General features: G+C 36.4%; 1 protein-coding gene across 2 annotated transcripts in view; it reads right to left on the bottom strand.

Moving 5' to 3' along the window:
- Positions 1-1,807: 1,807 nt before the first annotated feature.
- Positions 1,808-26,898, bottom strand: part of arhgef7b (Rho guanine nucleotide exchange factor (GEF) 7b) — a 38,836-nt gene continuing 13,745 nt past the window's right edge. The window contains exons 3-22 of one of the 2 annotated variants that reach the window (XM_079811709.1): positions 25,655-25,739; positions 24,285-24,418; positions 23,841-24,042; positions 20,155-20,243; positions 13,000-13,094; positions 12,811-12,906; positions 12,515-12,637; positions 12,187-12,325; positions 9,399-9,458; positions 9,087-9,233; positions 8,710-8,796; positions 8,092-8,170; positions 7,874-8,007; positions 7,086-7,307; positions 6,821-6,914; positions 6,302-6,391; positions 4,945-5,115; positions 4,101-4,200; positions 3,888-3,942; positions 1,808-3,777 (exon numbers count right to left, since the gene is read on the bottom strand). In XM_079811709.1, the coding sequence (XP_079667835.1) occupies positions 3,655-3,777; positions 3,888-3,942; positions 4,101-4,200; positions 4,945-5,115; positions 6,302-6,391; positions 6,821-6,914; positions 7,086-7,307; positions 7,874-8,007; positions 8,092-8,170; positions 8,710-8,796; positions 9,087-9,233; positions 9,399-9,458; positions 12,187-12,325; positions 12,515-12,637; positions 12,811-12,906; positions 13,000-13,094; positions 20,155-20,243; positions 23,841-24,042; positions 24,285-24,418; positions 25,655-25,739 (2,325 nt within the window). In that variant the 3' untranslated portion in view covers positions 1,808-3,654. The remainder of the gene's footprint in view (positions 3,778-3,887; positions 3,943-4,100; positions 4,201-4,944; positions 5,116-6,301; positions 6,392-6,820; positions 6,915-7,085; positions 7,308-7,873; positions 8,008-8,091; positions 8,171-8,709; positions 8,797-9,086; positions 9,234-9,398; positions 9,459-12,186; positions 12,326-12,514; positions 12,638-12,810; positions 12,907-12,999; positions 13,095-20,154; positions 20,244-23,840; positions 24,043-24,284; positions 24,419-25,654; positions 25,740-26,898) is intronic. The other variant, XM_079811708.1, reaches the window with a different exon arrangement.

Raw genomic sequence — 26,898 nt, 5'->3', positions numbered from 1 at the left:
TTGGCAAACTGAACTTGAGTAATTCGGCAAGGATGATTTACTCACCCTCAAGTTGTTCCAAACCTGTAAAAAAAGTGTCTTTGTTTTGGTGAACACAAAAGAAGATATTTTTAAGTATGTTTGTAACAAAGCAGATAGAGCAACCATTGACTACCATTTTATATTTTTTCCTATAATGGTAGTCAATGGTTGCTCTATCTGCTTGGATACAAACAGGGACGTCACTAGGATTGGAAGACAGGGGGGGCTTAGCCCCCAGGGTATTTGTAATTTGCGTTTGCAAAATCTTTGCACTCACATCTAGAGCTACACTTATGTCAACAACCAGTCAAGAAACCAAGATGTTAACAAGTAAAATGTGACAGAAATCCTCTTCATCCATTTCTACTCTGTTAAAGAAAAGTTACTGTAATGTTAGCTTTTAGACACATCAAAGCTGCATGGGGGAATTTACTTAGGCCAGACTTTGCTCCTGATGAGTTACTATAAACAATGAAAATGCTATCTGTCTGCTCATGTACATGATAAAGTAATAGCACACAATATCTAATTCCTCTCTATATAAGTTGTCCACAGAATGCTATTTAATTACACAGAACCGCATGTATTCAACCCATTTGAGCTAAAATACAAATATACAGCTAAACCTAAATTGAGCTAAACCTATACAAATGCCACAGCTGTACAATTTTCACACCCTATACTAAATTTACCCTATAGCCTACAATAGCCTAATGACATAACATTATTTAATATTTGAATCACAGCTTATATAGTGTTTTGACGTCGACAACCCAAGTGCATTTTACCTCAAACTTGTGACTAGTTAAATTTCTAAAGTAGCAATCGCTTTCTCAGATCGACATTAACAATGACAAAATTATATCCTGAATTAAAAATATTTTTATACCACTTTTTAATGTGTGATTGTGTAAAGGTGTTCACGAGATACCAACCTTTCGCGAACTTGCTAGTTTCAACGTCAAACACTCGCACGAAGGGGATGGGCTGTGTGTGTGTGTGTGTGTGTGTGTGTGTGTGTGTGTGTGTGTGTGTGTGTGTGTGTGTGTGTGTGTGTGTATGTGTGTGTGCGGGGCGCGGCGTGCGTGAGTGAGAGACGCAGGGAAAGGAAATGCAGCTGAACGCTCTATGAAAGACATTGATAAAGACGACAGCTAAGGACATTTTAATCTATAATTTTATGTTAGTTAGTTTTGCCAAACACACATTACAGATTTGGTTAGATATATCGTTTTTTTTGTAATGCCTCTGTTTTTTTTTGTTTGTTTTTTTCAGTTAACGACAACCCACCGAGTTTTAGTTTTTTCGTTCATTTTCGTTAACGATTATAACCTTGGTAACGACGAGAGGAGATGAATCCTCGAGTCCAGACAGTAACTTGCAGTAGCGCTCCGGTCTGCAACGCTCTGAAAGCTGCCACAGTTCACACCAATGCAAGGAGACGCGGTGCATCCGTGCATCATCTTGATAGCACAACTCGTACTTCTGTCCAACTTCCGACTTTTCGGCTATTTTTTTGTAGCTGGATATTTATAATTTGTTGCGTCTAAATATGAATGAGGATACAGTTATTGATAAATCAAATTGTTATCGTTGTTCTAATTATCATTTAGGGGGGCTTAGGAACATTTTGGGGTAGCTTCAGCCCCCCTAAAATAGGCCTAACGACGTCCCTGGATACAAACATACTTAAAAATATCTTCTTTTGTGTTCAGCAAAACAAAGAAACTCATACAGGTTTGGAACAACTTGAGGGTGAGTAAATGATGACAGAATTTTCATTTTTGGGTGAACTATCCCTTTAAAATATTAAAACAATGACTCCTTAAAAATTTAAGGCAGCAATTTTTTTTTACAGTGCAGAATGTTTTAAAATGTTATCTTCACTCTGATGATGAGGGTTAATGTGTGCATACAGTTAAAAAAAAGTTTTTATTTTAAAGGATGTAATGTGAATATTTTCACAGGGTATGATGACTCTCTGCTATAGCCACTGTATGTGTTTTGAAAACATTATCCATAGCTATCATCAAAAGACAAAGGGTTATGAAATCATTTACTTACGGTTTGCGATACACTCATAGTCATATGCTGCTTCATCGGTCGACAAGTTTCTTTGTAAACTCGCTTCACTGTGCCTCGTTTACAAAACACACATGTAATCCTCCGACACGATAAAAACTCGTAATTCTAACAATTACGAGTTATAAAGCCCCATTCTCAGGGAAAAAAATACAGAATTTTCTCAAAAGGCAAATGTCAGCCGTTAAGAGACTGAATTTCAGTGGGCGGGGCCTATGTTGATAACTTGCTCTGGAGGCAGTAATATGCAAATGTGTTTCCCCATGTAACGTCATATTGTTTTTGGAGCTTGTTGCTTTGTTTATAATAAGGAGGACGTTTTAAGCTATGAAACTTCCATTACTTTTTTTAAAGGTACAAAGACCTCTTAGTATGTCAAAAGATCAAGGCAAATTTGATTTCTTGTGTCACGACTAATAGAGCAAGAAAGGAATGAGGCAAGCACAAACACCTTTCAAAGAGTCACAGTAAGAATTTGTATTTATTTAATTCAATCAGCAAGAAATATAGAGTAAGATAGAGTGAGTGCTTTGGGAAGAGAAAGTAGTCGAGGTTATTTGGAAATTTCACAATACACAGTAATTTTGCAGAAGACAATATTTCATTTAAATACATAAATTAGACAGACAACATAGAAGACTCTTAATCTGTCAGTTCCTAACCACAGATTCAGTGTTAAATTTAAAATAAATCTTGCATACAGTTTTCTTACAAAGGTTCTTTGAAATGCTGACAGAGCTAGAAATGCTGACAAAATTCTGGAAATCTCTTTTTCCAAAAAAGGCACATTTCTGAGCATTAAATACAATAAAGGATTATTTCTGTACAAAACAAAAATCTGTGAATGCACAATCAGGGTTAAAGGACCATAATAAAAGTTTTTAAAAAAAGATACAAGCTGCAAGGTGCAAAAGATCAAACGGACGAAATTAAAACTGAGGTTATTGTAAAAGCAACTTTGACATGTAATCATTTAAGACTAGTTCCCTCAGATTTTCTCCAGTATTGCATTGCTAGGTTTTCCATTGGAAAAATTCGACTGAATGTCATCACTTATTGAACATATTGGCTAATGATTCTGAAAGTCAGAGGACGCAGGCAGTGATGCAGGCCTGGCAACATTTGTAGGTACAGTGTGTCTATCATCCCTGAGACTCCCAGTTTTAGACTGGGAACCAATGACATCTGTGACGGTGAACTACATGATCAAACTGTAAGAAGGTTTTTTGGCAGCTTTGCCGGACCACACCTGATCCTGTAGAGATGAGTAGTACATTTCTGATAGATGATGTCCAGCCTCAATACATTTCCTCATACATTAGCATATCTGAAAATGGGTTCAACTAGATACTTGGCACTGGCAAACGAAAAAGGCTTAAAAAGGATCAGGTTTAAAAAAAAAAAAAAGGAAAAAAAAGGCATAATACTGTGACTGAGGGGATCAAGTCCAATTTTGTCACAATATTTACAAGTGTTTTTGGTCAGGACTTAGGACTACACTGAACACAATTATCAGATGCGGTTTTCATTTTCATAACAGCACAGATGGGCTCACAAATTAGTCTCGTCCCAGGATGGGTCGTTCATGCTCTTTAACACTTTCCTGACAATCTTCTCCAGCTCTTTCCGTGCCTTTTGTTCTTCTTCAAGAGTTCGCTTCATTCTCTTGTTATCCTGGTGGTGTAAAATCAGAGCATCCGGGTCACGGCACCAGATTTTGACTTTCAACGGCATGGCATCACATTAAGCATAAACGAACGTTTGTGTGTGGCATGTGTACTGACCTGCTTAAGTTCTTGTACCTCATCCCTTAAGGCATAAACTGTATCCACCAGACTCCTGCAATGAAATCATTATGAACAACTACTTTATGACTATTTTATGTGCAATATTATTGTAAGATTAATCGTGATAAATGAATGCATTACACTGAGAGACCTAATGACAATTAAGAGCAAATAAATGGGTATATTAGACGCATAAAGCTGTGATCAAACCTTTCTTCGATTACGGTTTGGCCATTGCTCTTGGTCTCTTCCACAATGATTTTCTCCTCCTCAGGAAAAAGCATATGTGGCCCTGACTCCTTTCTTGAACCTGAAAGAAGTTTAACAATGTAAGGTTAACAACTGAACTGCAACTGGTTAACACACTCCTTGACAGACTATATCAATTCACCAGTGTTATTTTAGCATTATTGAGATACTATTATAGGTTTTATTCAGATTTAGAATTTCCGTTATAATTTTCATTTGAAAGTTTTAGTAATTAGCTCGTATGTTTTCGATAAAGAAATAAAGAAATTTGGCCGATATATTAAGGCTGATAAAGAATGGATTATTTCAGACGCACACTATGCTTGGGACATGGCTTTTAATGGTGAGACTTTTTTGTACTCAAGCTCTCAAAAACTATATAAAAATTGGATTAATCAGCCTATATATCGGTTATCAGCTTTGAAATAAAAATTATCGGTTATCTGTATCGACCAAACTTTTTATATCGGTGCATCTGCGAGAGAGAGAGAGAAAGAGAGATAGATTGAGATTATTCTTTTTTATTTCAATTGAACTAAAATGCAAAAAACGTAACTATAGTAACCCTGAATAGCACAGAATTTTAGGACGGGGCACTTAAATGTGAATGCCTCGGTCCTATGAAAGCCATGGAGCAAAAGCAGTGAAAACATCTTTCTTGCTCTTTCATGTCAACCATCTCTTCAATATGCAAAACGTATATTTAAGCACTCAAAAAGAACGTGTCACTTTCAAATGCAAAGTCTTTCAAATAAAAGAAAAGCTGTTTTAGTTTAGACGTGTATATATGAGCAGCAGCTCTTACGGGACATAGAACCAAGTCTGTTAGTGTGAGTTATCCATATAGTGTCATAGTCCGAGTCTTCAGATTGGTCAGAGGAGGGAAATCCGCTGCTACGACAACCCACAGCATCCACATACGATTGGTCAACTTCAGCCAGCACATGATTATGCATCAAATCAGTGCCCTGCCATGCTAATTAGGGATGGGGATCAAACCAATCATATTGGAGAGGACGGGTGGGTTGAGAGAATGGACCAACCAAGAGGAGTAAAGTGAGGGAGGGCCCATGGCGCCCAATAAATGATATATAAGTGACAAAATGAAATAAAAATATAACAGAAAGCAATAATAATGGTGGGACAACATAAGAGAGAAATGGGTGAAAAAGAAATGAATGAAGGAAGGGAGAGGAAAAGAGACAAAGATGTTTGTTAAGAGCAGAAAATATTAAGAGTGCTCAACATAGTGGTAGAGAGTTTAGCCAACATACATTTATATAGCGAATGCCACAAGAATTCAGAAAAGATGTCACAGTAAGTTGCAGACATATCTAAGAATGTTTATCAGAGATTTCAGGACAGATGAAGGTGTTTTGTAGAACTTAAAATATGGGCCTTCAAGCCCAAATACACTACTGTTCAAAAGTTTGGGATTAGCAAGATTTTTGGCAATAAAAATGGCAGTAAAATACAGTAAAACAGTACTATTGTGAAATATTATTACACTATTTAAAACAACCGTTTACTGTTAAAATATATTTCAAAATGTAATTTGTGACCCTGGAGCACAAAGCCAGTCATAAGGGTAAATTTTTTTAAATTTGAGATTTATACATCACATGACAGCTGAATAAATACATTTGTTAGGATAGGACAATATTTGGTCGAGATAAAACTATTTGAAAATCTGGAATCTGAGGGTGCAAAAAAGTCTAAATATTGAGAAAAACGCTTTAAAAGTAGTAAAAAATCTCTTCATGAAACATGAACTTTACTTAATATCCTAAAGATTTTTGGCATAAAAGAAAAATCGATAATTTTGACCCATAAAGTGCATTGCCACAAATATACCGTGTGACTTATGACTGGTTTTGTGGTCCAGTGTCACATTGATTCTTTGATCAATAGAAAGTCTTTACTGTCACTTTTGATCAATTGACTGCATTATTGCTGAATGCAAGAATTAATTTCTTTAAAAAAGAACTGACCCTAAACTTTTGAACGGAAATATGTATTTGAGAAAGAACTTGAAAACACATTTGAATTGTGTCAACCTGACGGTATTATGTGAGATGCAGTTATACTTTCTTCACTCACTCATTTCTTCAAAGCATATGAAAAATCACAAGACAATGCATGCGACGGTAATGAATACATACTTGAGTTGAGTGTTTGCCGTGTTTTAGCGCTTGTGCAGTATGCTTCGATCACTTTCAGGATCTGAGCATCCTCCTCCAGAGCTGCAGTGCCTTATGGGAAACAAGAAGAGCACAAAAGATGTCAGTGACCAGGTAACATTGTGAGATTATTGTAAGGGGACTGTTTTCATACAAACAGTAAACAAAAGCAATGCAGGTGTAAATGCCCTCCGAGACTCTTTCGAGATGGATTTAAATCTGATCACTCAAACCACTTTAGGAGGTGGTTTGAGTTTGCTCCTCTCTTTCCTATTGTGGTCTTTGGTCTTGAAATTAGCTGATGACAAATAAAATGCAGTTGCTTTCGTTGACGTTAACGTGAGCCATTAAATTTGAAGATCGGATTTATATCTGTTTTGCAGAGACACATTTATGTGGCAGTGTATCTGGAACCGTTTTAGCAAATGAGATCCGAATCAGTAAAAACACATGACGTGACCAGGTGTAAACAGAACTTTTCATTCTTTAATAGTGTCATACTTTTTCTGACAGCAAATTCCTCATCAGATGGCTTCCTCTCAGGTTTTCTTTTGGGCAGAAGCTTCTTCATACTTTTGGGACTTCTACTGAGATCCTGAAGACATGCAGAAATTAAATGCAAACAAAAAAGTGAATAAATAATGATTAGCAAATACATAATTTGTTTTATTCAAATCCAGAATGCATCTTATATAAATCACTGTACACATATTGGTTTATAGCTAGTCTTCATTTAGAGATGCTCCTTATGTGTTATAACATATACCTCTTTGTAACACAACGCAGCTGAGGGTTTTAGGGGTGGTGCAGGTCGGAGACAGCTGAGACTCCAGGGCTTCTGGGTTTTGGGGGGTTCAAGGGGCCCCCACATCATTCCACTGTGAGGAGTTCCAAGTGAAGAGAGATGAGGAAGAGTGTGGTAGACTGGAGATCCGCTTACACCGCGATTCTCTGAGTGTCTGGACGGGGTAAGAGGGTGAGACGGCAGCTGAAAGGGAAGGAGAAGATCAGATGAGTGACACTGAATTTCAGTCATTTTTAATATAGACATGAGTCTGATAAGACTTCTAACTTTTTAAAAGAATGTAATTCTTTGATTCCACAAGGACGCATTAAATTGATCACAAGTGTCAGTAAAGACTTTCATAAAAGATTTCTATTTCAATTAAATGTTGCTCTTTTGAATGTTCTCATTATAAAAATCCCTACAAAAAAAAATTTATCACAGTTTTCACAAAAAGTATTAAGCAGCACAACTGTTTTCAACGCTGATAATAATAATAATCTTGAGCATCAAATCATCATATTAGAATGATTTCTGAATACATGTCCCGAATCATGTTAAACTGAAGACTGGAGTAATGCTGAAAATTCAGCTTTGCATCATAGAAATAAATTACATTTCATAATATATAATAAAATAGAAAACAAATATTCTATTATATTTATTATATAATATTATATATAGAGCATTCAAAAAACATTAAAACTTCTTACTCACCCCAAACTTTTGAATGGTAGTGTATGCGCTTGTGGAAAGTACATATTTCTCACCGTATGGCAGGGAACATTCTGTGGTTTCAAGCTGATGGTTGAAGTGCGTTTGGTCTGCCGGTGTAGATGATCCACCCAGTCCTGAAGATCTTGCTGGTTATTACAGATTACCTGAATCCGCTCTATCATATTTCCTGAATGCAAAAACATCATGCTGCTCAATCGACTATCAATATTAACATATACAACCCATGAGGACAACTGGCTGGGAAACTTACCAGATATTTCAAAAGCATTTTTTGTGGTGTCACTGTCCTCTATTTTATTAAGAGCCATTCCAGTCAGAGGAAGTTTCCCCTGTGCAAGTCAATCAACCAATAAGCCGTCAACATTTTAGAGCATACAGGACCGACTAAACAGCAGAGATTCATTCTGATGGGGTAATATGAGACAACAGCGTAATAATAGAATAATAGAGCCCGAGATCCAGTCCCTCTGGGATTTTGCAATCTTGTGATTAAATTCAAATTCTATTAATTCGCATTTAATTTACTGGATATGCATGTTTTTAATTTTTTTGAATGAATGCAATCATGTAAGCTGTAAAAATGTCAAAAACGACATTCCAGCAACAGACAATATAATAACTGTTAAATTGTCAAAACATGAAATAACCCTAACCCATTTAAAATATACAGTGTGTACAATTTGGTATTTTCTGGAAAAAAAGCCTTCTTAATATCACACTTAATAACACTCTTTTACTCTTAATATCACTAATACTAACTACATAAATACATAATGATTGTTGGTGGGTTTTCACTGAAACACAATAAAAAAAGTAACAAATATTACCACAAAATTTTTTGGGGAAAACTGCCAGCAAAATCATTTACCTGGTAGATGAAACCACTCATTCGAGGACTGGCAGACAACATGAGAAGAATGTGAGGAAACAGCAAGAGATATCGCTCATTTTTCTCCTGAGGAAGCAGAATATTACAATAAACATTTCATTGAGTTTACCATTTATATTTTATTGAATTCAAAATCTTTTATAATACTCCTATTAATATGGATGATATCTGTTTCCTCTTAAACCAAAGTTTTTAATCAGGGGTCCATAAAGAAGATATAAAACATTTTGAAGATGTTTCGAACTATTAACTAACCAATGATCTGTTAACTACTTTAATGTAAATATAGCTTTTAATATTGGTTGTCCCTGATGGTTGGTTGAATGCTTAAAGATAGATCATTTGATAACATTCACCTCAGAGCCGTGGTTCTGGATGAGGACTTGAGACATGTAGAGAACAGAGCCCAGGGTCTTAATGCCCTCCCCTTCCCAGCCCCGAATAGACTCCATCAGAATCTGCAGCTCAAGTTCCTTCCTCTTCCTCACTTCCTGACACTGGGCCTGAAGACACAACAACAAAAAACACACACACAAATAAGCACAGCATCCCATTCTAAAAGATAACATGGCTCAAAAAAACAGCTAATCATCATTTCACACATCTTTCATGCTTACATACTGGTGAAAATCAAAGAAAATGTATGATGTTGACCTTATAATACTCACCGAGAGATTTTTAAACACTGTCATGCTCTTCTGAATGTCTGGATAATCTGGATGAAGCGCCTGGGCAGAACAAAGGAAGAATATGAGCGAGTTAAACTGGTTTACTGTATAGTTACTGTAAAATGGAAATTAATGTTTTTATTCATCAAGGACAATAAATTGATCAAAAGAGACAGTAAAGACATTTATAGGCTCAGTTTCACAGACAGGGTTTAGATTAAGCCAGGATTAGGCTTAAATACAATTAGGACGTTTAAGAAACTTTTATAAAAGTGCCTTAGAACAAAAACATTACTGGTGTGCATCTGGAGACAAAACAATGGCACTGGCATATTTTAAGGTATGTCAGTGCAAGTTGCTTTCAATTAAAACAGCTCAAACATGCATTTTAGTCTGGGACTAGGCTTAAAGGAAAATTCACCCAAAAATGAAAATTCTGTCATTAATTCCTCACCCTCATGACGTTCCAAACACGTAAGACCTTCGTTCATCTTCAGAACACAAATTAAGATATTTTTGATGAAATCGGAGAACCACTGGAGTCACATGGACAATATTAACGATGTCTTTACTACCTTTCTGGACCTTGAAAACGTTAATTAAATAGCGGTCTATGGAGAGGACACAGAGCTCTCCGATTACATCAAAAATATCTTAATCTGTGTTCTGAAGATGAACCAAGGTTTTACGGGTTTGGAACAACATGAGGGTGAGTAATTAATGACAAAATTAAAATTTTGGGGTTAACCATCCCTTTAAGATATGCCAGTGCAAGTTGCTTACAGTTAAAACAGCTCAAACATGCATTTTAGTCTGAGACTAGCTTAAGCCTTGTCTGTGAAACTGGGGGATAATGTTACAAAAGATGCTGTAAATGCTGTTCATTTAAACATACTATTCATCAAAGAATCCTGAAGAAGAAAAAATATATATCAATGGCTGCTGGAAATTCAGCTGTGTCATCACAGGAATTAACTACATTTTATTATTATATTTCTATTTTATTAGTAATAATATGAGTATATTAATAATAATAATATTTCACAACATTACTGTATTTTTTATCAAATAAATGCAGCCTCTGTGTGTATAAGAGACTTCTTTTAAAAACAAACCAAAATTAAAAGCTGCGAGCAGCATTTATCGGGGTTCAAGCATTTAAAGGTGAACTATGTAGGATTTTTGCAGTAAAATATCCAGAAACCACTAGGCCAGTGTTATATATTTTGTTCAGTTGAGTACTTAGAATATCCCAAATGTTTTAAACTATTTGTAAATCGTGAGATAATTGCTATTTTAACCAAGGAACCGGGACGTGTGAGCTATGCGTGTGAGGGAGTCGCCTGTCGATTGCGTCATATCTGCGTCACCCTCGGTCTCCGGTTTTATTCTGTGAAACACTTTACTCTCACTGCAGTGTGAACAAGTGTCATAGCAGCCGCCGAGCGAACGTCATAACTTCCTTTTCAACACACTCAGATATATCTAATACGATAAACAGAGTTGGGTTACCTCAGACTCATGACTGGAAAAGAGGAAGTAGCGCCGGCAACCGTGTCATAATAAAAGTCCCGCCAGCGACTATGCCATAATAACAGTCCCGCTCTTCAATCGCTCCTGCGGCCTTGCTCAGCTCCACAACACTCGCTCCTGCTCTACTTCAGACTACAGTAATGTTAATAATCGCATCCATGAACATGATTTCTGCCCGAGTCCTATCCTGTCTGTTTTCCACCGGCTGTGAGGTGAAGACCACATGTCCCGAGATTCTGCGCTCAAACGTGCCGTCATCAAACTACGCCTTTGTTTTGAACAGGCGACCTCTAGTGGACGGAAAAGTTACATAGTGTAGCTTTAAGGCCTTTAAGCATTTAAGGCATTTTGCATTTAATGCATTTAAGCACTAAATTAACAAAACAGAGCACAGGTGAAATGAAGTGATAAACTGACAAAATGTGATTTGTTCATGTTATAATAGTGACTTTATAAAGTCTAAATGTGAATTATAGAACAATATTAGTGAGTAGTATGACAAAATTACTATTTTAACCAGCAGGTGGCAGTAGAGGATCAGTAATTTGCTCACTTGCATTTTGTCTGTTTTTGGTTTCAAAGTACATTTTCCATATTAAATCAATTAAACGTGCTTACACACACACATACACACACACTTTTTGTAGATACTGTAGATATTCCAGGTTTCCCCTTTAAAACACCTACCTTGTTCAGGTCTCATTGTAATGTGTTATAAATGCAAAAACATACCTCAATTTAAACAAAGTAGTAACAATATTAGAGAGTACTGTGATGATTGTGCTTGTTTTTTGACAATTATTGTTTTTTTTACCAGCAGGTGGCAGCAAAGAACCACTCATTGGCTCACTTTCATTTCAAAAGTGTGTGTTTGTTTCAAGTCACATTTTCCATGGTAACTCATTTAAACTTGCTTACTCACATACAATTTTTGTTTATAGGTAAACAAAATTACTTATTTTAAATTATAGGTAAGACATTACTTATCCCAGGTTTTCCCTTTAAAACAATTTTCAGGTTGCATTGTACATTATTGCAATATTATTGCACATGCATACCTCAAATGAACAACTGAAGTATTAAAAGTCAACAAAATCTAGTTTGTAATGTTATTATAAGGATTTTATAAAGTTTAAATATGATTAAACAATATTAGTAAGGAGGATAAGCCAATGAATGGTCTTCTGCTGCCCTCTAAAATTCTCTCAACTTTTGAACGTTAGTGTACATACAGACAGTGAGAGTGGTACAGTACCTCCATGTGCCGCTCCATCTCTTTCAGTAGTGTGGGGTATTTCTCCAGTCTCAGGAAGGGTTTGCTCAGGCCTGTGGTGAGTGTGAGGATTCCCGGGGTGTTCGCACCTTTACTTTCCATAAACTCTCCTAGTTCCTCACTGAAACATGCAAAAAAACACAAGGAAGTCATTAAAAAAATGTTGCTGTATGTGTATGATTTTTAAATGTAATAGTTAAGAATCAATAAAAAACTGTCCAATGTTAATGCAGGGTGTTTCTGTGAGTGTGCATACATGTGCTGTTTGTGGACATTACTAGCATTATGTGTATTGTGTTGCGTCACACACCTGTGTTGTGTGAGAATGTTAACCGCAGAGGGATGGTTAGAGCAGTAGGTCACGTACAGACTCCTCATCTGAGGAATGAGGGACAGGAAGAAGCTTCCTATTCTCTGCTGACTCTCTGGAACTCTGCACACAACACACACCTTATTTAGAAATAAATAATGTTAAAGCTGAACAGAGCTGAATTCATACCTCTCAAATTTGTTGGATAAACTTTAGAACTACAGTACATGATATTTATTATTGGTAACTACCACTAGGTGTCGCTGTTGACTAATTGAGTGGCGGAGAACTCTTACTTGACGCTTTCCTCCAGCGAATGCACCAGTGTCTGCTGGAAAGAGCTGATCTCCTCCAGATTTCCCATGATGTGACTGATTTCTGACACGCTGAGCCTAAAAATTGAGAGTGAGAAAGAGAGAGAGAGAGATTCAGTCCTGAACTACTGTTATCTATGTTTATGTTGGACTGTTGGTTTGTGTTCTTACCTGTCGGTGGGCTGCAATGCTCTCAGATATGATGAGAGGAGAGTCTGCAGCTCTTTACAGTATTCGGTCTCTGTTTGTAGAATATTCTGAACCACCTGAGCATTTGACAAAAACCAAAAACAGTTACTCAGTCATGTGTGACAACTAGAATCAATATTTTAGAATTTTTAAACGATTATATTGCAAACAGTAATGAGATGAAATAAGATGCTGTACATTTTAACTAAATACAAGTACAAATGTCATTCAAACGTTGTGCATCTATAATACGTATACATTGGTAGATATTAACACTGCACTTGTACAATTGACAGGTTATAAGTAAAAAGACTTGAATCCAAAAGACGAGTCCATTTCAACATGCTCTTTATTCTTGCAGACAAAATACTACAGGCGCACAGAATGAGCAAGAGACAGAACTGGGTCAGTCCTTGCATCTCATGATAATGTCTAATTTAATATTTAAAAGTAATTTCTGGTTGTGCGGAGCTATTTTACCTCACTGAATACATCCTGCCAGTTAAAAACCCCACAATGTCACAAAAGAACTTCAATCTGTCCTCAAACAGACAGCGGATGAACCTTGAAATGCAGCCAAACAAAAAACTAACAAACACTGAAACCTTTCTATTCAAATTGTAGGTGACAACCTGCAGAATAGATCTAAGAATGATACAAATTTATTAAAAGAAGTTGAGAGGCTCAAAATAAGGATTTTTTCCCCCCTGCTGGCCCAGTTAATTTTTAAATATTATTTATAGAATGTATAGAATATATACATTTAAGAAAACATAAAATAAATCCATAGATATTTGATAGATACATGATATTTGTCCGTCAACATATCACATTTTTTGTAAAATATATATTTATATATTTCATTCATATTCATACATTTAATATTACTTACTTAATTATCAAATTAATCATATATTTTAAATAAGCAGAATTTGAGACGGCAATGTTGTTAAGGCAGAAAAACATGTACAAGATCAGCCGATGTAAGATTTAATGACAATGCAGCACCAAATTAGCTTAAATGTGCTGTGTGTAATATGTATGAGGATCTATTGACAGAAATGCAATATAACATACATAACTATGTTTTCAGTGGAATATAAAGACCTTACATAATGAAGCGTTATGTTTTATTACCTTAGAATGAGCTTTCTATCTACATACACCGTGGATCCCCTTACAGCGAAGTCACCATTTTGCGCCGCCATGTTTCTACAGTAGCCCTAAATGGACAAACTGCTCTACAGAGTGCTAGCCACTCTCTGCTGTCTCAGACGACGACATCTTTGTTCTGTGTTGGCCACCGAAGCTTCTCTACGTGCTTCGAAAGGGAGGGGTGAACCGCTAAAATTTACACTTTACACAGTGCACCTTTAAATATTCAATAAATAAAGATGTAAGGGATGAGAGAGGGGTAGAACCTTTCAATTCTAAAAATCTGCTTCAAAATATTGCATGTGGGCTTGATCAGTAACTAAATACACAAGAAATAAGCTTATGTCATAGGATAGGGCACATTTTAACAGCCTCATCTTGTACCTCCAGAATTACCAGACCCAAGAACAAAGTTGTGTGTAAACACATACACGGAACAACCACTGGCATAAACTATAACACTGGACACCTGGAGATTATAGCGGGACAGTTACAGCCATTTCAAACTGCGTCTTTAACTTGAATGGATCTCCTCCCCTAACGCTGCTATAAAAGACTGAACTCAGCCTGACCTCAAACTCTCATCCAGCCTAAAATACACAGACATACACACTTCATCTTCAGTAAGTATGCCTTGCGCAGTCTTTAGAAGAGTAGGGTCCGTTAAACATGACACATAACCAACACAGACACACAGACATAGACAGCGCAGGGCCTCAGGCACAGCTGTTCCCCTGGTCAATGAGATGGAAAAGATGACCTATATTACAGCACGGTAGAGAGACAAACACACACCAGTGATAACTGATAACCAAATACAGACATTCATAACAACACATTTACATATGAACATGCAAACACAGTCCCAAACACACACACTTTCTCTTTACAATACTTTCAAATCACACTCACATATTAGTTTTTCTATCATAGTGGGGACTTTCCATTGACATTTTTTTTTCAGACTGAGCTAATGATATGATCTCCTAGCCCTGAAACTATCCCTCACACAAAAGCCTTTTCTGCATTTTCAATCAGATTGTTTGTTTATTAAAGGCTGGAACACACTTCACAACTTTTAAAATGTGAGCAGAGTTTAAAATACTTGCCATCACACACTTGCTGACTTTGTAAATGGTTATAGAGAAAAACAGGTCATCATACACTAAACGACTGAGGATCACACACTTCCAGACTTTCAAGTAGTCACAAACACAGCAAACTCACATATAAACACATGCCCGTTGCTAGGAGAAGCATGACAGATGAAACAAACATGGCTGAAACAAACAAAAGAAAAAAAACGAGCCAAGCACATTTGGATGCGGTCTTCCTATGGACTCTCCAAATGGATGTTAGAGGTGAGTGGCGTAGTCAGTTGATTAATCTATGCTTATGAACCAAATATTGAGGATAATTTGTTACGCACGTTCTGTTAATTAGGGGCCAAGCACCGAAGGTGCGGAGGCACCTATTGAAATCATTAGATTTCTTACTATTATTATTATTATTCCGCCATTGGAGTCTATGGTAGCCCATAGAACCGCTTGCGGGAAAGTTATGGTATTATGGTATATGGTATGGTAAATTTGGTACACTGATAGAGGTCAGTACCAATAGAAACCACACCAAATTTGGAGTCTTGAACTCATTCCCTCTAGCGCCACCACCTGTCCAAAGTTTCACTCATGTTTATGCTAATAACTTTTGAAACATAAGGGCTAGAAACGAAATTATTTTTTTTCCTTTGATTCCTTGGCTCAAGCTGATTCGATTGCACCCTATGACGTCCTTTTCCGTTATGTAAATTTTCCCGCCATTTAGAATTTTCTGAAAAACATACTTTCACGAAAATTGAAACAGATCATCTTCAGACCATGAGGACAAAAAGTTATGGAATTCAAGTTGATTCGTCAAAACGTTTCCGATAAACGCGCAATTTTACACGCGCAAACTAATTTTACAAAGTGGTTGCGAAAATACACTTAAGGCAATATCTCCGCAACGCTTTATCGTATTCAAACCAAACATGGTACATGTCATCACAAGCATGACCTGAGGCAACATGCAGCGTTTCGGCACAGCGCCACCTACTGGTCCGAAGATACGAAAAATTGCTATTTTTGCTTATAACTTCTGAACCGTTGGATCCGTTGGTAATAAAAGTGGTCTCGTTAGATTCGGGACGTCATGCCAAGTCAACTGATATCCAATTTTACCATATCGGCCATTTTGGCTGTCGGCCATTTTGAATTATGTGATAAAATGCTGTATTTTATGAACACATGAACGGATTTTTACGAAACTCTGTATGAGCCATCACCACCATGCCCTGAAGGAGTTTTATTTTCATGGGAGTAACTTTTTTTGTATCCTGAATCCTTACCAAGTCCAATGATACTAGACTTGCCAGGTTTCGGCGTATGGTTTGTGCAGCGTGGTAATTTAGCTCTTAAAATTTTTTAGCTGATATCTTCGAAACTGCTAGTCCGATCGAGACAAAACCAGCGTCAGAAGTTCGGAAACATAGGTCGATAACTACACGCTAATGCTCAAATGTGAAAATATTGATAGTAAGGGGTAGTAAAATCCAATCAAAGTCAGGTGTCAGTCATTTTTTATGTGTTTTTTCATATAAATGTCTATAACTCCAAAACGAAATGAGATATTTTCAACAAAATTGACACACACATGTATGGGCTCACTCAGATGACACATACAAAAATTAGTGGGATTGTGCCTCTTGATGGCGCTATAATAGAACAAAACATGAAATTCCCATAGACTACAATGCATTTTTCAGCCTTTTTGCCTAAAATCATCTTAAAATGTGTTTAATTGCTCATTGCTGCAGTTGATCTGACACTCCCAGCTATTTTGGCATGTCTTGTCTTCTTCTTTGCGCTTGGCCCCGATAATGGCTGCTTGCAGCTATATTTTACTTTTGTATTTGTATTGTATTTTATTGCAACACCGGTAGATAGAGGGCAGCTTCGGCTTCAGTAGCGGCAGGTCATGGAATCGTAGTCCGAAGCTAGTCTGTGCCCATCATACAAATGCGATTTTCTGTGAAATTTGTCAACTTCAACTGCTCAAAATCTGCAGATTGGCGCAGATGTTCGCCAACTATTGTCGACTCATCTAGATTGCAATTCGGGCCAAATGTCTGAGCAAAAGTCATGTAGTGTATTCCAGCCTTAAGTCGCCTTCTTCATGCAGACGGTCGGCTGATCTTCACAATCAAATGTTGGATGTATAGTTCATCCTACTTTATCTGCATACATACAGTACAGTACACTCACATAAATCAATATATACTATAAACCAAACCTTAACGGTCTTGTTTTTTTTTTGCAAACTATATAACTATATTATTGGCCAGTTCTTTATATAAAGTTGCATAAACAGTAGTGGCCTAGTGATTTTTGGTTTTTAATGGCCCTACAAGTTTGATTAAACCATCAAAATATGAGAAAAATATTTTCAATTTTTTAAATATTACAGAAGAACAAAGCAATAAACTTGGTTAAGGTATTAATCTGACAAAATTATTTGGTTAAAATAAAAACGCAATCTACAGATACAGGTTTTATTTTACTATGCAAAAAAATGGTAACACTTTACAATAAATTTAGCTAACAACATCAGTTAACATGAACTAACAATGAAAAATATTTCTGAAGTATTTATTCATCTTAGTTAATGTTATCGCAACAGTCATGAATACATTATTAAAATCCAAAGTTGTATCTGTTAACGTTAGTTCATGAACCTGAACTAACATGAACCAATAACGTTTTATTTTTATTACGTAATGTTAACAAAGATGAATAAGTATTGTAACTAATGTCTTTCTCATTGTTAGGTAATATTAGTTAATGCGTTAACTAACCTTAACTAATGGAACCTTATTGTAAAGCGTTACCAAAAAAATGCATATAAAAACAAAAAGCAATTTGGCATATTTCATTGCGTTATCACAAATAAAACGATTGATTCCCAGCCAGCAAAACAACGCATTATGCTAACAAAAACTTTAACAAATGTTTAATAATATTTTAATAAACGGAGATGTTAATTTTTCTTAGGCTGAACATCACATTTGGCCTCTACTGTACATATATATCCAACTTTATCCACATTCATTCAGTATACTTGAGTAGCATGATATATATACTACTGTATATAGCATTTCTCAACTCCTTGTTTGCTTGTATCTTTGCAAAATGTAAACTATAGTAAAATAAATCGACTATTAAGGCATGAAGACATTAAAATATTGTAAACATTAAAATTAAGTTTTTCTGTAAAGCTGTTTTGAAACATGTATTCTGAAAAGCGCTATACATATATAGAATTGACTTGACTTGAATGTAGGTGATTTTCTATTTTAATATCCTTGTGGGGACACAAGGATATTAAGGTCTGCTGCACAAGGTCCAGACAACACAAGGTCCACACAATTTAGGCAAAGCCTGACCTACACACACACACATTAACGGCTCATTGGGTTTGCGGAGGATCAGGGGGAGGCTGCTGGGACACGTCACATGATGAAATGGAGCAAAAGAAAGGAAACGACGCACACACATACCCATATAAATGACCTGAAATTATATTTATTAGCAGAATTGTCATTGTCAGGATATCGTGTGTCTCTTTTAATGACATAAATCAAGACCAAACCCGGAGTAGCATCTGCTGGTGGGTGTTTAAACTTGGATTATTAACTCTAAGTAACTCTGGTTTGGCACGGCTTTTAAACCCAGATTAAAGCCTTATGACTGTAAATTCAAGGATTAAGTCTAAAGCCAAGTCTGAGAAAACTGGACAACGACGCTTCAAATTCAAAATAACCCTTACACAAACGGAATATCCTCGCGTTTTAAGTAGTAGCACTGCATTATCTTTAGCTATGAGAGCTATGGATGCGTCGGTAGTCCACATTCAGTACCATTCAAAAGTTTGGGATCAGTAAGATTTAAAAAAAAAAAAAAAAAAAAAAAGATAATTGGTGATTTGGTGCATTTCTTGTTATTATCAATGTTGTAAACAGTTGTGCTACATAATATTTTTGGAAACAGTGATCGAAAGAACATTTATTTGAAAGAGAAATCTTTTGTAAAATTATCAATGTCTTTATTGGTACTTTTGATCAATTTACTGCATACTTGCTGAATCAAAGAATTGAGTTTAAAAATATCTTACTGACCCCAAATGTTTGAATGGTAGTATATATATATTGAATTTATTATAGGCATATTGATGTTAATGTCAATAAGAATGAAAAGAAAAGGATTAGCCAATGGTATTTACATAAGTTGATTGTAATCGTCATAGTTAAAGTATAAAATAATTCACATCATATTTCCCTGTTCTAACATTATGGGTGTGCAGTGCAATGTCCAACAGCTCAGGGGAAATCCAGTTAAACAGAAAGGGATGTTGGTCACACTTTAGATTAGGGTCCAATTCTCACTATTAACTATGACTTTTGCCTCAATAAACTCCTAATTATTGCTTATTAATAGTTAGTAAGGTAGTTATGTAATGTAGGTATTGGGAAGGATTAAGGGATGTAGAATATGGTCATGCAGAATAAGGCATTAATATGTGCTTTACAAGTACTAATAAACAGCCAATATCCTAGTAATATGCATGCTAATAAATAACTAGTAAACAGTGAGAATTGGACCCTACACTGAAGTGTTACTGAGATGTTTTATGAAAGTATTAGATGTGTTGTTTCATGACCCTTTAAAAAGTATTCATAATGCTGCTATAACAATCACATTGTGATAACCTCCATAATATTTAATGTCTTTAAACATTAGTCTTATCTGTCAGGTATAGACAGGGTTTGTGGTGTACTTGCCTATTTGGTTAGGGAAATACTGGTGCAATTCAATATTCTGCTCTCAAATAATCAACTTGTTCCACATGGGAGGTGTTACATGCAACACTAAAGCACATCTCTCTTACCACATTATAGTAAGTCTTGCAAAAGTTAGTGGTCTCAAGGCCCTTGGGCGGACTCTTCAGTGTTCCAGACTTTGGAGAGACAGGTTTGTCTGTTTAAGAGAGCAAAAACAGAACAAAAGGTAAGAAGGTCACTTTAGACCAACATCTGGAAGCATTTTGTTTCTGTTATTGAATATTAAAGTACATCTCTCCCGCAGTGAGCAGTCAGGGCAGCAATATTAGATTTAGAAATCTAGAGGGGGAGATCTGGGTTTACAGGAAAACATTACACCTCTTACATCAGTTTGAACATTACAATCCATATGGTTCATTTACACGAATATCAGTAACATAATGTGTGAACTTCCTGGAATCATCAAAAATATCAGCTTGAACATTCCTCATCATGCAAACAACCGGATCATTAGCATTGTTTCCATCCAAAGTTGCAAATTTAACTTATGCGCGAAATTGGAATATTTCATAAAACATTTGCAAATAAAGCAGCGTTTCCATTCCATGTGTTCAAGAGAAACAAATCGTCACTTCCAGGGAAACTGATGCAAAATATCTGTAATAAAAATGGCTGAGGCTGCAATCTGGGAAACCACTGTGGCTCTTTTATAGTACATCATAAATAATTTGCATCCGCGCAGACAAACGCAATAAATGCTCTCATGTTATTTCGCGTTCAGATGCCTGGCGTTTGGGAACACAATCATGTGAGACGATTCTGGGAGGTCATTATACTAAATCCTTCTAAATGGTATTTCAGAATGATCAAACCAACATTTGAAATACAATAAAACTGATCCGCTGGTTAGTCCAGTTATCCAATCACATCCACTATTGAGTTTTTTGTTGTTGTTGTGCAAAGAGGGATTTATTCAGTAAATGTGTTTCCATCGTAGTTTGTGTATATCTTCTTATCGGATGAAAAATGTATCCTCCTCAATTGAGCGCATTAATGCAAATTTTTTTAGATTTATGCTCATATATGCACATTTTTATGCAATATCCCAAAATGTGCATAAAAATAGGTGGATGGAAACAGCTATTGAAAATTATAAAATTATTCTCCACTTTGCAAATGTGTTTTTTTTTTTGTTTCCCTTTGCATTCCCTAAGGTCTCGAAGAGCTCAACTTCTCCACAAACTGAACCATTCATTAGTGTTGTTTACAAAGGTAAGCATCTCATACTTAGCAAATCTAGTTTTAAAGGAATAATTCACCCAAAATTACAATTTTGTCAGCATGCATTCATTCACTTTTGTTCCAAGCCTGTATGACAGGTTCTTCCTCTACCTTTGTGTACCATAAAAGAAAGTAAGTCCCACAGGTTTGAAACAACATGAATGAATAAATAAAAATGACAGAATTTTCCTTTTTTGATGAACTATCCTTTTAATCATATAATCTGAACTCCTCCCTACTGTTCCCCTCTTCCTAACAGCAGCCATTTTTGTGATGACATATGAAATCAATACACTATTAATGTCTACTACAAGTGATGCATTTACCACAAGTAAATCATATAAAAGAGTCTCGGTCTAAGTGCTCGGAGAGTGGAATAAACTGGAGTGTGAAGAGGAAAGGGGAAGTGGTGTCTTCTGGCCGCTGCACTTCCTGTCTTTGTTGTTAGATTGTGTGTTTTCCTTCCTGTTAAGCTCTGGATGTTCAAGCTCTGATGTCATCCTAAACTATTTCCATTCTAGCTGGGTTGAATACACATTAAGGCCATTTCCCCATAAATGAGAGGGAAGCATCTGTTTGGCGTCATGGGGTGCTATTTAGGTTTGGACTGGATAGCAAGGGTCAGAGGTTCTGTTTATACTACAACGTGCATACACTGCGATAAGGCTTTGTAAGAGCAGGTTATTTAAAAAATACAGTCTCTACCGATAATTAATACTTTCATTCAGCAAGGATGCATTAAATTGATCAAAAGACACAGTGAACACATTTCAATTGTAAAGATTTCTATTTCAAATAAATGTTGTCCTACTTTATCTTTCTATTCATCAAGGAATCCTGAAAGTAAAAAGAATTACAGTTTCCACAAAAAATATTAAAGGGGTCATGAAATGAGAAATCAAATTTTCCTTGATCTTTTGACATAAGAGGTCATTGCACTATAAAAAATATCCTGTAAGTTTCAGAACTCAAAGCTTCCTTGTTAGTCAAAAAACAGCTTTGAAACCAAGCTCAGAAAACTATTTGTTTCAGATTGTCACATTATAACGTTACAGTGCGACGAAAGACCTTTACGTCATTGCCTCTTTAGCCCCGCCCACTGATACACACGTCATGTAGAAGTAAATATGAGAGAGACATACTTATAAATATGATTTACTTATAATATTACTCTGTACTTACATGTATAATTACAGTGTAACAAAGACACCTTAAAATAAAGTGTAACCCTTTATTGTAAGGTGTCCGTGTTACAGTGTATTTATAAATGTAAGTACTGTGCAATAATAATTAACTACATGTACTTACAATAGGGTTAGTTGCATGTAATTATGCATAATTTATAGTTGTAACTACATGTAACGTGTAACAAGGACACTGTAAAATAAAGTGTTACCCAATCATAGCATTTACTTACAAGTCTTAAATGCGGCACGCCCATCAAAATGGAGTGTTTGAAAGAGAGGGTCAAAAACAGAATAGAAAATAGCTTACTACTTCTAAATTGGGATGTTTTTTTATATGTTAACTTAATGTTATCAAGATTTTTACATGAAGTGGAGCACAGAATTTATTCTTTTTTAAATGCAGTTCATGGCCCCTTTAAGCTGCACAACTGTTTTCAACTGAAAATAATAATAATAAGAAATGTTTCTTGAGCATCAAATCATCATATTAGAATGATTTCTGAAAGATCATGTGACACTGAAGACTGGAGTAATTGCAGCTTTGCATCACATGAATACATTTTAAAATATATGAACATAAGAGATATCTTTCAAATCTTTTTTTGGTGGGATGAAAATGTTTGCAGGGAAAGGTCAAATCTAAAGTACTGGCACAACTTGATCAGCAGATTTTTTCAAGGTTTTGACGTTACAATTGGGCGTCCTAACATTTACTCTTTTTATTCTTAGGTTGCTGCATTGTATCCAGCACCTGTACCCAACATGGGTTGGATGAGCACACATTTTTCCAATGTAAGCTTGTAATGGTCACATAATCTCACAGTTTTTGGCTTTTGCAGAGAGCAGCTATTCAGTTCTCTTTTGGCACATTTTCATTAAGCCTGTAAGTATTCCTATAATCACCCTTTTAATGGACCTGGGCAGATTTTACATTCTCAACTCGTAGTGCCTCGAAAAAAATGAGGCTTAAAAAAAAAAAAAAAATTTTTTTAAGCTGGCTAAAATGTTGACAGCCTATCATGCAGCTGCCCGAAGCAATTTTCTGATCTATACACATACTCAGCAGGCATTTTATGAAAATATTATGGTAACACTAGGACACAGAAGAAAGCCAGCAGGTAAATGGGGTATACAAAGTTATCTTATCATCTCTACTTCTTTTCTTGTCAGTCTGTGAGAGGCGTATGAGTGAGACATATCCCTCTAGTTCATTTTGCTTGTCTGGTCTTGCAGGAGCCTAGATCTGTTGTCTTTCTACAAGAATTTGTCAGAGTTCAACTTCTGCAACTAAAACTTTTGAAGGTTTAAAAGTGTCAAATACTAACCAGAGCCTTTGATCTCTTTGACATAGTTGCTAGGAAACCAGCCGGTTTTGCCATTGACAGACCCCTCCCACCAGCCGCCGTCTTCCTGCCGCATCACCTGGATGATGTCACCCTTACTGAAGGACAACTCATCCTCATTGGTCTGCTGGAAGTTAAACCGAGCTTTCACCAGCACCTGAGGGGCACTGTTTTCAGACATGTCCTGGAGAGAAAGGGAGGAGAAAACACAGAAAGAATTTTCAACACATCCTCATTCCGCGTATTCGTTTGAGGTTTCAATTTACTAGCGTACAAAGTAGTTTTTTTCACTCAAAAACATGTAGCACATAGAGAATGGAACAGTACCTTTCACAATCATTCTTAAAATAAATTCAGTCTGTTTTCCAGGAGCTTAGAAAAGGTATTTAATTCTTCATGAGGGTGTGGAGTGGTTGTGATTCTCACCAGACTGCGGTACTGGTTGTACTTGTGTTTGGACGATCTCCTTTGATTGGACGAACAGTTGAGCGAGTCAAAGGACTTGATCCGCAGAGAAGACGAGTGACGAGAACACACAGAATTACTCCCACCACCGGACTCTACAACCAGAGAATAATGATCAACACACACAAAAAGACATCTATTGTTTACACCCACCAATCCGTCAAATGCGAGTGAATTTCAGCAGTGGCGTGTAACGCAGTCACTCTTACAAGAACTTTTCAATTGTAGTTTTTTAAAAAGGGCATCTGAAATAATAAACTTAAATAAACAGTGCAGTATAGTGATGCCAAAAATATACATTTTCGAAACATATCGATACTGAAATATCAGAAACGCTTCCAGAACTCATTTTCTGCTAAATAGATACACAGAACCAGCTGTGCTTTCTCACCCTCTCATCTCTCCGACAGCGAGTTGACACACCCGCCTCCCCTCACTCGTTTCATTTGCTCAGGATGGATATTGTTGGTGTTAAAGTGCTTGAATTTCAGCGTGGGATTGTGCATCATTTTACCCATTCCCAAAGATTTTGTGCTCACACCCAAAGTGCCAGTCCTAAATGTTATAGTTATATTTCGCTGCTTATTGCTCTTAAACTGTCCTCTCCCTCATAATCAGCGCCACCCCATTCCTGAAATCGTCGCCCTTCGCCAGGTTCCACTGGTGTGGGTGAGAGAGAGAGAAGAGGGGCGCTGAAATAGAGGGACTCTCGCGCCACCATAGAAGTGTGGGAATGGAGATGCACGCGCAACGCCGCTGACGGGCAAGGATGCCGGGCCGCTAATTCCCCTCTGCTACCAAGGTTGAAGAGGACGAGAGAAGCACGTGTGGCCGTCGGACCCCGCCCCTTACCTGGACCCATCCTATCCATACACTACCCTTCCTTCACGTTACCCAGGCACGACGAGGACACCAGATCCCCTGTTTTGTTGGACACTTTATTTCCCCCTTTTGAACATTTTATGTTTCTTTATGTTAATAAATGCCTCTTCGAGGCCTGACGCCACACCCACTGTGTCTGTCGTTTGCTTCTCCCGCCACAAAATAATGTCAAAATGCCATTCTTGGCGAGTACTTGCAGTTAGTTATGTTTTAAGAGAACGTAAACCGTTGAGAGAGAAAATACATGTGTAACAGTATAATGGATCCGTGCGTCAGGGCTTAAAGTGACAGCCTAATATACCTGCTGCCAAATTATGAGATAATATTAAAAATATCTATATCACAGTTTTTTCCCCATGGCATCGACTTACTTTATTATTAAATTAACTTATTTTGTAAACTTACTATCAGACGGGTCTGATAACGCAGGCGTTTTAAACTCATCTCACCTGAAGTTGCTTTGTTGAGTGCAACCAAACAATTTAAGACCTTGGAGAAGTTCTGGCCCAGAAGCAAGTCATTGGCCTCAAACACCTGCAGAGAAAAAAAAAATGCCAAAATTACATATGCTAAAAACAAAAATACATAAACTTAAATATGAAGCAAATGAAAGTACAGAATCTGCTACTCCCAGGTCATCTTTTTCAAAAGGAAAATAAATTATTTTAGATTAGCACGATCATGATACGTTCCTTGAGTTCCTTGAGTGCAGATAACAAGTCCCAACATGACAAATATTGTTTTTCAGTCTGCAATACAAGATTGACTTAATTCATGACAAATAATTACCGTTCAAAAGTTTGGGGTCAGTAAGATTTTTGTAAAGATATAAATACTTTTATTCTACATGAGAAATTGATTAAAAGTAACAGTAAAGCATTTTATAATGACAAAAGATTTTGATTAATATTTTGATTAATTTTTGAACTTTCTATTAATCAAAGAATCCAGATTTCCATTATTAAGCAGCACAACTGTTTTCAACACTGATAATAATGATAAATGTTTCTTGAGCATCAAATCATCATATAGGAATAAATTACATTTTAAAATTATTCAAATAGAAACCAGTTATTTTAAATTGTAATAATATTTCTGTTCGTACTGTATTTTTGATCAAATAAATGCAGTGATGCGGACCCAAGCACTAAACATGATGAAAAGTTTCATGTCTAAATATTAAACTTGGATGGACAGTTTAAGTAGAGGATGGATTGTAACCCATGTCATTTAATATGCAAATCCAGAAGTCATATGCAAATCCGGAAGACAAATGCAAAACAGCAGAACAGTAACAATCATTCATAAATGTATGTGCATATTCTGCAGAATTTCATTTCCATTCCCAAATCAAAAAACAAGTACATTACAGAAACGTACAAACATTTATGATGATCAAAGATTCTCTATAAAATGTGTCTGCTCCTCGGAGGGAATATTTTGCTAAGCTCAATGTTTGTTTGTTTGTTTGTGTGAGTGTGGTTTTCTGGCTCTCAGACTACCTGCTGCTCTCTGGGCCATCTGGACACATAAGCTCATCCCAAGCAAAACGAACTGCCCCAAAACTGGCCTGATCTGATACCAGCTTGACTTTAACTCTTCAAAAGATACAAGGCAATAAGATGGAGATGGAAAGTGGTCCTTGATTGGTGCACACAGCGAATGTTTTTTTATGGGATCAGCTGGTTTGCAT

The sequence above is a fragment of the Gobio gobio genome, assembly GCF_949357685.1.
Source record: "Gobio gobio genome assembly, chromosome: 3".
Lineage (NCBI taxonomy): Eukaryota > Metazoa > Chordata > Actinopteri > Cypriniformes > Gobionidae > Gobio > Gobio gobio.
This window is presented reverse-complemented; position numbering and strand designations above follow the sequence as displayed.